General features: G+C 36.5%; 1 protein-coding gene across 5 annotated transcripts in view; it reads left to right on the top strand.

Moving 5' to 3' along the window:
* Positions 1-12,352, top strand: part of TCTN3 (tectonic family member 3) — a 28,266-nt gene extending 15,914 nt beyond the window's left edge. For 3 of the 5 annotated variants that reach the window (XM_029245838.1, XM_029245836.1, XM_029245839.1), the window contains one exon: positions 11,158-12,352. In XM_029245838.1, coding sequence (XP_029101671.1) covers positions 11,158-11,409 — 252 coding nt within the window. In that variant the 3' untranslated portion in view covers positions 11,410-12,352. The remainder of the gene's footprint in view (positions 1-11,157) is intronic. The other 2 variants (XM_029245841.1, XM_029245837.1) reach the window with 1 other exon arrangement.
* The last annotated feature ends 453 nt before the right edge of the window (positions 12,353-12,805 follow it).

The following is a 12,805-nucleotide window of genomic DNA, read 5'->3' as shown; positions in this document are numbered from 1 at the left end:
GGTGGTAAAGATCCTACACTCCTGCATGGCATAAACTCTCCTGCCGCTGAATGGTGATTTCAACTAATAGAGTACCTCATTCACATGGCCTATACCTACCCACCCTTAGCCATCCCACTTCTCTCATTCAGGTTATTTGCTTAGGCTGGTAGGCATTTGTGGTTTTGCACCTTGAAATGAAGGTCGGTTGAATTTTGAACTGAACTGTCTGAATGACTTTTCATGGTATAAATGTAGCTTTAGAAACACTTGAGATTCCTCTCACTATAAAAAGTGAAGCAGCAAAATTTTTGGAATGTTCCCAGCAACAAACTACAAAATAGGGAAGAATTTAAGCAAAACACTGTGTAGACTTCCCTGTCTTCTTGTATGATAATAATAATAGCAAAACATTTTTTTTTTTTTTTTTTGCAATACGTGGGCCTCTCACTGTTGTGGCCTCTCCCGTTGCGGAGCACAGGTTCCGGATGCACAGGCTCAGCGGCCATGGCTCACGGGCCCAGCCGCTCCGCAGCATGTGGGATCTTCCCAGACCGGGGCACGAACCCGTGTCCCCTGCATCGGCAGGCAGACTCTCAACCACTGCGCCACCAGGGAAGCCCCTAGCAAAACATTTATTGAACATTTACTATGTAACAGGCACTGGTAATATTTTTTATGTGTTTTTAGTATTGAATTCTCACAACAAACCCATGAAGTAAATAGGACCTATTTACATGGTACTCTGCTGCTTATGTTTTTGTACTAATTGGTCCTTTAAAGGGATCGTTAAGTTTGGGTCTTGATAAAATACATCATGTCTTCTGTCTGAATATAAACTTTCTTTTAATTTAAAAAAGAAAATATATCTCAAGGAAGAAACAACTAGTTATAAAGAATATTTTGAATCAATAAAACCAAAATAATAAGTGAGATAAAAGAACAGTGTAGCATCACAGGATCAAGGCTCTGAACCTTTCTAGAATTATAATATTCATTTCTATATTTAAGTGGATCATCAAGCTTTTTGGATTATCTAGGAGACCTGTTGCCTGAAGTTGAGGGTGGTAATTAAGATCCCAGGAATGAGTCAGACAGACGTAGGCCCAAATCAAGTTATTTTATTTCTCTAAATCTAATTACTCTCATCTATAAGATGGAGATTAATAATAATACTTCATTAGGTTGTGCAGATTAAATGAGATCATAAAATAAAACATTTAACATTTCCTGGCACATAGTGAATACTCAGTAAATATCGCTCATCATATCATCATTATTATTTTATTATCATACCTTTTTTGGTTCTGAATTTCCATATAAGTAGCATATCAAATAGGTTTAAAGCAAAACACAAAAGAGATAAGCAGGAATTAGAGCAGTGTTTTTCAACCTTTGTTAGCTATCATCCGTGGTAAGAAATATATTTTACATCACAATCCAGCTTATAACACATACTTATATAAAACTGAAATAAGATTTTTATAAAACGTTATCTTTATGCAGTACACTCTGTGATAGTCTGTTCTATTGTAATTTATTCTGTTTTATTTTTAATGGTAGACACTAGTGGGTCACAATTTGCAATTTGAAAAACTTTTAGAGAATATATCTCTGACTACATTTCAAAACTAAATATATTGTTTAATAAATGCCTTTTATTCATCATATTGTAAATGAAAGTTAGCAGTGTTTATGCCTCAATTAAATAGCATATGCTAGAAAAACTGCCAACCTAGCTATCAGTCTAGCTAGTGGTTCTTAATTTTATGGATCCTGTTGAGAATCTGTTGAAAGCTATTCACTTACTAGAAAAATGCACAGACACACAACATTCTTTATATAGTTTCAAGGGATTTATTGATTTCTTGAAGCCCAGCTAAGAATCTCTGCCACAATCTCTTAATTAAACAGGCAGTATACTAGGAAAGATAAAGAACACTAAACAAAATAAGAATAATTCAGAATTAGATTTTTTGAAATAATTGCTATGAAAGAAAGGACTAGGAAGTGGCTGGATTGGTAACAAACAGTTCTGTTTCTCATTTCTGTTGATGTATTGGAGAATACCAAATGACCTCTCTTCTGAGAAGGGGCAACAGTAATACCGCCAGTGGACTTGGTTGCTATGACAGTCAGTAACGTTTCTGTTACTAAAGTCTTTCTTTTTCAGGGATCAGTCAACCACTATTTGCTTCTCTCTCTATGAATGGTTAGACTATAGAAGTTCTCTGCCCCTTTCTGTGGTTCTTAGTAGCCTGTATAGAACTTTACCTAGTTCACTGGGTTGTTCTGTTATCTTATTACCTCTTTTCATTTTTTTAAAGAACTTTTTTAAGTTATGCTCATTGTTCCATATGTTAAAATGTATAACCACCTAAGATCTCTCCCTGACACATGATGTTTAGGAACATTTACTCTAACATACACATTCTCTTTGACTCATTTGAAAATCTTGATAACTTCACTGACATCTTTAAAATAAGTGAGGGTATTAAAATTTTTTCATTGGTTTTTCCCTCAAATATATGTTTTTCCCCAAGAAAATATGGAGAAATAATGTATATGTTATCTGGAAAGTGTTATATATAAATAATTCATTAGTTATTTTTCAGAAATTATTATTGATTTTACTGTATTTAAATCACTAGTTCTCCTAAAATCAGTTTTAATACCAAATATCAGCAAACTTCTTAAAAATCATGTACTTATAAGTTCTAACAATCATAATAGATATCACCATTTCTGATTGTCTTAGATTAAATGAGACTCATGAATATAACAAGCAGATGCAGTTCATGTTTTTGCATTGGATTCTCATTTGGACAAACAATTGTAAAATATATTTTGGGATAGTTGAGGAAACTTGAATATAGACTATATTTTAGATAGAAATACCATTAACATGAAAAAATAGAGATTCATTTTTTTAAAGTAGATTATAAAACAGCCTGTACAGTATGATCCCATATAGTTAAAAATGCATATATCAATGTCTGTGTGTCTAGATAAAGATGTAAATGTTAGTAGTGGTATTCTTGGTGATGGAAATATGGTGTTTTTATATCTTTTTTATTTATCATTATTCTTTAATTTTTTACAGTATAATTTACTGCTTTTGTAATAATTAAACTTACTCAAAGTCACTAAGAAAACATCTAAAAATAACTAGATGTTATTTTCAGGAATTCCCTGGTGGTCCAGTGGTTAGGACTCTGTGCTTTCACTGCCAAGGGCACGGGTTTGATCCCTAGTCAGGGAACTAAGATCCTGCAAGCAGCACAGCATGGCCAAAAATTAAAAATAATTATAATAATTAGATGTTATTTTAAAGATGAATTTATTCAGTTTCATTTACAATAGCATGAGAAAACATAAAGTACTTAGGAACAAATTTAGCAAAAAGAATGCAAAAACCTCTTCATTATAGAACATTATTGAGAGAAATTACAAGAGACCTAAATAAATGGAGTGATATACCATGTTCATGGAGAAGAAGACAGATCCATTATCTGTCCCCAGATGGATCTATAGAATCAATGCAAACCCCCAAAACTCCTAGTAGGCATTTTTGTGGAAATTGACAAGCAGATTCTAATATTTACATGAAAATGCAAAGGACTTAGAATAGCCAAAACAATTTTGAAAAAGAAGAACAAAGATGGAGGACTTTACTGATTTCAGGATTTACTCTAAATCTTAGTGTGGTACTGGTAACAAATAGACCAATGAGAAAAAAACAGGAAGTCTAAAGATAGATCCACAAAAAATTCAATAGGAAAAGGACTTTTTTTAAAACAGTTGGTGCTGGAACAACTGGATAAAACTGGAACTACTGAATAAACATATGGGGAGAAAATGAACTAACTCGATACACAAAAATACTTATGCCTTGATCATAAACCTATATGTGAAATCCAGAGTCATAAAGCTTCTAAAAGAAACAGAATATCTTTGCAAATTTGAAGTAGGTAAAGATTTCTTGGGCAAGAAACAAAAATCATTAACCGTAAAACTAAAAACTTGATAAATTCGACCTCATCAAAATTTAAAATCTCTGCTTATCAAAAAATACCGTTATGAAAATGAAAAGCCAGACTGCAGCTTGGGAGACCATATTTCTCAATGCATTATCTGACAAAAGATCATATCGAGAATATGTAAAGAACACCAACAAATAAATAATGCAAGGACCAAAAAAAAAAAATCCACTAGAAATGGGCAAAAGATTTGAACAGATACTACATAAATGACCAATAAACATGAAAAAGTGCTCAACATCTTTAGTCATTAGGGATATGCAAATTAAAAGCATAAGACACCGCTCACTAGAATATCCAATAGAATATGCACTAGAATAGCTAAAATCAAAAAGACTGTGATAACGTGAAATCTTGCAAGAATGTAGAACAACTGGAGCTCCCATACTTCGCTAATGGGAATGAAAAATGGTACAATCACTTAGTCTTACAAATTCATCTTCTCTATGACCCAGCAATTTTTCCTGGTTATTTACCCAAAAGAAATTAAAACATATGTCCAAAACAAGATTTGTACAAGAATGTTCATCACAGCCTTAGTCTTAATAGCACATAGTCCATAGTCTGAAATATGTAGCTACAAAAACATAAATCTAAGAGATGGTATCCACAGCTTTTTCTCTAATAGTGATAGTTTTCATTTGTATTGATTTGACATAGAGGATTAGCACATAATGGTTTAAAAGTTATCATTATAAATATGTAATATAGTAACATATAGGGTGTACTTCTTATTACCAAAGCCAAACAGAATCATGTTGTTAAACAGTAAATCTTACTTGGGGACAAAGTATTTTGCTGCGTGTAAACTGAACTGAAGCAAATAAATCTCCTAAGCTTCACAAAGTGTTAAAACAGAATTGCTGGTGGTAAACATCATAAAATATTATAGCTTAAGGTAGAAATAAATTGTCAACCATACATAACAGAACTAGATCCATAGTAAAAGAAATTTTGCTGACTTGGCTTTGTGCCTTTTGTTTTGATAAAAGAAATGAGATGACCAGACTTTTTTTTTTTTTTTGACTGTGTTGGGTCTTCGTTGCTGAGCGTGGGCTTTCTCTCGTTGCGGCGAGCAGGGTGCTACTCTTCGTTGTGGTGCGTAGGCTTCTCATTGCGGTGGCTTCTTTTGTCACAGAGCATGGGCTCTGGGCTTGCAGGCTTCAGTAGTTGTGGCGCCCAGCTTAGTTGCCCAGCGGCATGTGGGATCTTCCCAGACCAGGGCTCGAACCTGTGTCCCCTGCATTGGCAGGCGGATTCTTGACCACTGTGCCACCAAGGAAGTCCCAATAACCGGACTCTGAGGGTTTTGGGGGGTTTTTTTTTTTTGCTTGTTTGTTTTTTTGTTTTGTTTTGTTTTTTTCAGTATTCTTGCTACACATGCTAAACAGTGAATTCTCTAATTTTGCTTATACGTAACTTTTAAAATGCAAATAAAAAACTTTAGACTTAAGAATTCATGTGTAACACACTGAACTTAACTTTAAAATCTTTTTCATGTGGCACTAAAACACAGGTTCTAAAATGGGTCAGTAACATTCAGTATTATCCAGTGACCTGGCAAGTGCATTCAAGTTCCTTTTAATTATTGGATTATCTACTAGACTGCACTTGTTCCAAACCTCCACATAAATATGGAGGCATATTTTTAATATATGAAGAATAAGCATTTCATTTGAAATATTAACAAGTAAGTATATGAATGAATGAACCACAACCTTTAGAGATCCTAATTACGGTGTGGTGGGAAGGATAAGGAGTCAAAGTAACCGGTAATTGCTGACTCTCAAATTAGCTACGGCATACTTACTACCTTGTGATTTATTTACCTCTTCTTACTTTATATTAGTTCCCTATCTCCAAAATACCTCTACTCACTTGTGCAAAAAAGGATCTTTGTTGAGTGCCTCCCCTGTGCCAAGTATCATGCTTGGTGCTAGGTACAGTGTGGTAAACAAGATAGACGTCATCCACCCTTACAGAAGGTGTGGAGCAATACCGAGGTGAGGTTTGGAACACTGTTACAGAAACTATCCAGGATATGCTGATAGCCTGGGCCCAGATGTGAGGGCTGCAGGAAGGAGACAGTTCAGATTTATCACAGATAGGACTTGATTGCTTGGATGCAGAGGTTGAGGGAGAGAATGAGTCAAGGATGATGGACATTTTTTAGTTTGGGCGTTTCATTCAGTTCTTTTATGTCTTATATGGTAATAGCCTGTTGACTACCAAATGTAATCCTACTTTTTGCAATAACCCTTGTATTTTTCATCCCCTCCCCCACCCGCCACCACCACCACCCTTTTTTAATTTGGTAGGTATTCTGAAGTTTTTCTTCCTTTTTTGTTTTGTTTGTTTTGGAAGGCCACCCTCAAGCTACTGGAACCCACTTTACCTGTCAAGTGCCTGGAAATATACATCTCCCAGATGGCTCTTAACTAATGACTTAAGGGCATAGGAATATGAGAGCCCAACTCCCTTGCCTTGGGTTGGGAGCACACAAATGTTGGAACTGTAAATCCTACATTATAGCTCAGAATTCCCCTGCAGATTAGGCTAATGCTACATAATGGTATAATATATCAAATTAATTAATAATTGTATAATTTATCAAAATAATATGTAAACATATTTTTAAAGTCAAAAATGCTATAAAAGAGGATCTCTTAACAAAAAATCAAGTCCCATATCCCCCCTGCTCTCCAGAAATTAACCTGTTTAACTCTTCCTCTTTCTTGCTGATATTTGTCTCAATTTCTAAGCAATATCATACTCAGTTATCTCTTGAATTTAGAGTTTATATAATCTATTGACATCCTATCTTGGTAGATGAGTTTAGCTTTGTTACTCTTCTCCTACCCCTCCCACCACTCTCCCAGTATAGTTACATCAAAATGTTTTATTAAGTCAATATTCAGTGTTTCGTTTCTGTGATCATACATTTATGTTGAGCCAAGTAATTAAATTTTTGTGAAATGTTTTATTCTTCCTAAAATTAATAATTACCTCATATTTCATTTCTTTAATTTTCTTTGAGCTAATGACTAAAACTTCTCACATACTCTAACAGCTCTGTAAAATTTCTCTCAATGCAGTTTTCCAGCTGCATTGCCAGCTGAACTTGCCAATAGTGCTACTTGTTCTACCTTTCCTACGTATTTTCTTCATGGAGACCTCCATAATCTGATGTAAAATGGACTAGTTGCTGCCCAGCAGCTGTTTTGGAGCTTTCCTTTACTGTCATCTTGGAGATTCCCCCTTGCTTCCTACTTGTGTTAGAGTTGCTGTTAAGTAGACATTACTTTTTCATTTTTCTTGGCTTATTCTCTTGTTTTGGTGGAGCTCAAATTCTAATAACATCTTTGAGAAAAGGAGCATGTAAAATACATTTTTTTCTTTAGTTCCCACATCTAAAGATAACTTTATTTAACCACCATCGTTATCATTATCATGATGCATAGTTGATCATTTGGCTAGGTATAGAATTCTAGATTGAAAATAATTTTCACTCTCAATTTTGAAAGCATTCCTCTAGTTTCCAATATTGCTGTTGAGAAGCCATTTTAAGATATTATTTTTACCCCTAATAGTCTGAAGTTTCCACAGAATGAGGCCTTGGGTAGTATTTTTTCTTCATTCATCATACCGAACAATTCATGGGATTTTTTTACTCCTTTAAAGCTCAGTTCTGATAAATTTCAATTATTATTATATGTTTAATAATTTCCTCCCCACTATTTTCTGTTCTTTCTTTTTGGAACTCCTATTAATCTGTTACAGGATCACTATATTGATGCTCTAATTTTTTCTTTTATATTGTCTCTCTGTTTATCTTTTTGTTCTTTCTAGAAGAGTTCCTCAACTTTGTCTTTGAGTCTTTTTACTGAATTTCTTTTGACTATCACATTTTTAATATCTGAGAGCTCACTCCTATTCTGTATCTTTTCATAATATCCTTTTCTTATCTATTTTTAAGATATTAACAATTTTTTGTCTTCATCTTTAATCTCTGTTTCCTCTGAATTTGTTTATCCCATTCATTTGGTACAGTTTTTCGCTTTAAGATGAGAAACTTCTCCCACTTACCTGGCAATCTCTAGCTGTCTATCCAAAATAAGAGTAAGGTGCTAAACTGATGGAAAGCTCTGTGATCATGAGTGAGACTTATTGACTTGTAGGCTTCACTGTAGGGTGGTTAGGTGCAGTAGCTTTGAGGGTTGTAGGACTGCCAATGTCATTATCTTTTTATCTTCTTATTGGGACTGTTAATTTTCTCCAGAAAAAAACCCCTCCTGGCTCCTGACTGAAGGGTATGTGTGTAAGACCATCTCTCACCATTTTGAAGCCAGACTGGGGGAAGGGATTTCATTATACAGAATAATTGCCCTATTTTTAGTTCCATACCTCACTCTGTCCTTTTCTTTTTAATTTATTTATTTTATTTATTTTTTTATTTTTGGCTGCATTGGGTCTTCGTTGCTGTGTGCAAGCTTTTTTTTTTCCTCTAGTTGCAGAGAGCGGGGACTACTCTTCTTTGAGGTGCGAGGGCTTCTCATTGCGGTGGCTTCTCTTGTTGCAGAGCACAGGCTCTAGGCTTGCAGGCTTCAGTAGTTGTGGCTCACCAGCTCTAGAGCGCAGGCTCAGTAGTTGTGGCGCACGGGCTTAGTTGCTGCACGGCATGTGGGATCTTCCTGGACCAGGGCTCGAACCTGTGTTCCCTGCATTGGCAGGCAGATTCTTAACCACTGTGCCACTAGGGAAGCCCTCACTCTGTCCTTTTCTATGTCCAGTGGCCCTAAATCCAGAATTTCTCTGGTTTAAATTTTCTAGTCTCTTGTTGAGATAGGGAAAGGGTGGTTGTCTGATTGCATTGAGGAGGGTATCATTCAGTAACCATTTTCTGTCCCTGCTTCATCCCTACTTCCCTGTTGTCTTCTGTTACTGAGTCTTTCAGGGTTCTACAGAGATCTTCTTCTAGTCTCTGAAGGCTTTTAGGTTTGGCCTTCTTTCCCTCTGTGAAACCTTGCCTCCATCTGTTTTCTGTATTCACATATTATGATATCTCTCCATTTCAGTGAAGATGGAATTTTGTATCTGTTTCTTATTGTATTGGAGTGGTTTTAAGATATACAGAGAGAAGACATGTCTTTACATTGCCATCCTAAAATCAAGTCCAGTAGTAGCTCTTGATGAGCCTAATCCCAAGTGAGTCTGAAGAACTTTTACCATGTGGGATTTCCCAGCCATTGAAATACCGCTATAGACTTAAACATATATATACACACATATATATGTGTGTGTGTATATGTATGTATATATGTGTGTGTGTGTGTATATATATATTTGGGTAGACATGGGCCTAAAGTTTGCCTTCTTGGGCTCATAGCTATCTGAGAGGTCAGTTCTCAGTATAGGCTGACCCCAAGGCTCCAGAAGTTCCCTGATTTTGGAGTTTGCAGGGGCTAATGACACTTTTCCCTACCTCAGCTTGAAACCAATTAAAAGAGTCAGGTGGAGATCAAAATATCAGCTTTATCACTAATAAACACTAGATAGGTAGATTTGCCTTGGGTGTGTAGCAGTGAGCTTCCTAATGTAGAACTACACTCTTCCATTATGAGGCCACTACCCTAGTTATAACCACAACACCTGGGACTGCTTGTAGGCAGTTTAAAATCTCCCCTCCCCCTAAAGGCTCTGAAATGAGTCAGAACAGCCCATTAATTAAATCAACTCTTAGGCAACACTGAACCCAAGGCTGAAAATTCATTCCCTATTCTATTTCCCATCCCAAAGTGTTTCTAGCCATCCCAGCTCATATAGCTCATCAGGCATTCTGCAGTGAGGTTAAATAACAATGTTAACGTATTTCAGTAATGTCAACTGCAAAGATTTGCTCCAAAAATTGAATATATATCCTTTCCCCATTATAAAGTTCCTAGGGAAAAATTAAAATCCTAAACAGGAAATCCTTTTGTAAGTTAAAGTCCAAAGAAAGTTTATTACTTAATCTTAAGTAATAAACTCCTCCCCATTTTCTTTGTCTGGTTAGTCTCAGCCAGTTTTCAATGCCTGGCTGGAGTCAGGATACCCTCAGCATCTTCAGCGTAAGCTGGCTGTACTTGGAATGTATGTGGGTCTTTCAATGCCACAGAAGTTACATTAGTTCTGTGCCAAGTCCCATATGAGCTTCACTGTTTAAAAAAAAAAAATCCAAAGAGTTATTATGACATGCAAGATTATCACAACACTGGCCCCACATCCATTTATTTTAAAAATGCCTGGGGAAGGGTATACCAAGCAAAATTATGTTCCCAGAGCCTGATATTTACTGTTGCCAAAGACCACAGCAGAGATATGTGGCATCAGAGTGAAGGAAGGTAAATGAAAATCTTCATTTCTGGTTCAACAAGATAGTTATTTACTGTCAAATTATAATCAAAAGTTTGCCTAGTGAACAGAGTCAGAACAAAGGGAATTCAGTTTAGACAAACTTAATTCCAGTCATCAGGCTGCAACCATATCTACCCAAAGCTATGTCTATTAGATCAGATACTTGAGTCAGCTTGACAAGGAGCATCTTTTTCATTTGACTTGAATTGGTGTTTGGTTGGGAGGATCCTTTCTAACCCTGAGATTCTGTGAATTTGATGGCTTTTCAATCTACATTACTGAGTTCTTTGCTTTTTCCATGAAGTTTCACATTTCTTTCTACAACTGAAGAAGGAATAGAAATACTGCTAGTACGTGTGTACTGTTTCAGAGCCTGGAACCTTCTGGGACCTGATAAGGTAGAGCTGCTAAACACCTAACAGCAGCAGTTTCTACCTGATAAGGTAGAGCTGCTAAACACATAACAGAAGCAGTGGCTTCTTTGATATCAGACAGGTCCCCAACTGCGGGAAGCTAGAGTCAGTCTTTTGGTAGGTGTAACTGTTCACAGTTCTGGTGTCCTCGAGTATTGCTAAGAAATTAATTTCCTTGTGTCTCACTCAGAAGGAGAACTACATAGGATCAATATGAGAAAAAGGTCTGTCTTGCTTAGAGCAGTGTGTTTTGAGTCTTTATTCAGGGAAGTAATAATAACAGTCAAATTGGAGGGCTATTTGAATGGGTACCAAGCACTAACCTGTCACAGACATTCTTCCTGCAGGATTCCCAACAAGAAACAGAAGTACCTTTGACAACTGTTGTGACCTTTGTGGACATTACCCAGAAGCCAGAGCCTCCGAGAGGCCAACCCAGAATGGACTGGAAATTGCCATTCGACTTCTTCTTTCCCTTCAAAATGGTATTCAGCAGAGGAGCAGACTCTCAAAAAGGCTCAGTCTCTCCCATTCTTATCCTGTGTCTCTTACTACTTGGAGTTCTCAACCTAGAGACTAAGTGAAAAAAAGGAGAAGAAGCAGATTTCAATTTTTCCCATGGGAAGTTCAGAGGCACCCTGCTTATCTTGGCTAAACAGATCCTCACCTACTCATGACCAGAGGAGAGCATTTAGGAAAACAGAGGACGTAAATGAAGGAGTGGAATTGCTGGGCAATATGGTAACTTTACGTTTAATCTATTGAGGAACTGCCAAATTACTTTCCAAACTGGCTGCACCACCAGCAGTATGTGACGGTTCCAGTTTCTCCACATCCTTCCCAATATTTGTTATTTTTATATTAGGCATCCTAATGGGTGTGAAATGGTATCTCATTGTGATCTACCATGCCTTTTTAAACTGTAGTGTATGAGATCTTACACTAGAAATGAGCACATCTGCTCTTCCAAGGCAGGAATACCCCAAGTATTCTTTTCCTCTCTACCCCTCTGCTAATTTGATTAGCTTGTAAGCCTAGTTTCCAATTACAAAGCTGCTTAACATATCTTAGATAAGATTTTATGATGTTCTTATCTCCAGTCACTCCCCTTGTAACAGACCTTTGAAAAACATTTTTTTTGTTTTTTGCGGTACGCAGGCCTCTCACTGTTGTGGCCTCTCCAGTTGCGGGGCACAGGCTCCAGACGCACAGGCTCAGCGGCCATGACTCACGGGCCCAGCCGCTCCGCGGCATGTGGGATCTTCCCGGACTGGGGCACGAACCCGTGTCCCCTGCATCGGCAGGCGGACTCTCAACCACTGCGCCACAAGGGAAGCCCTGAAAAACATTTTTTAAAATCATCTAGAGAATAATGCAGTCTTCTTCCCTCCCTTTATTTATACAGGAGGTCTCTTACTGCACAAGGTCTCTATTGTAATCATGTATTCAATTTAAGGAGCAAGTTTTACTGTAAAGGGGTATGTGCAATTTGGATAGAATGAAATTGAAATCCCAGCCGGCCCGTTACAGGTGTGGAGAAACAGGTACTCTCGAATACTTTTAGTGAGAACATAAACTGGTAGAAACTTGGAGAGAAGGGCAAATAGCTATTTAATATGTATCAAAAGCCTTAAAAATGTTCACAAACTTTAACCCAACAATTCCACTTATTAGACATTATGGGGGGGGGATGTCCAACAATAGGGAATTAGTTAAGTAAACTATGATGTATCCATAGATTGCAATGTTGTACAACCACCGAAAATTGAGTAGACCTGGCTTTATTGCCATAAGAAAACATTCATGATCTATTTTTAGTGAATAAAATAGGCTACAAAATAGTACATATACTTTATGGTGCTATTTTTGTAAAACAAAAAATATTTATACATATGTACTTAAACATCTGGAAAGCTAACATGTCTAAAATGGGAATTTTTTCTTAATAATAAGCATTTCTGATTTTTATAATCAGAGAAA

The sequence above is a fragment of the Monodon monoceros genome, unplaced genomic scaffold (assembly GCF_005190385.1).
Source record: "Monodon monoceros isolate NGI ecotype Baffin Bay Population unplaced genomic scaffold, NGI_Narwhal_1 Super_Scaffold_4, whole genome shotgun sequence".
NCBI classification, from domain to species: Eukaryota; Metazoa; Chordata; class Mammalia; order Artiodactyla; family Monodontidae; genus Monodon; species Monodon monoceros.
The sequence above is the reverse complement of the archived record's forward strand: the minus strand, read 5'-3'. Positions and strand labels throughout refer to the sequence as shown.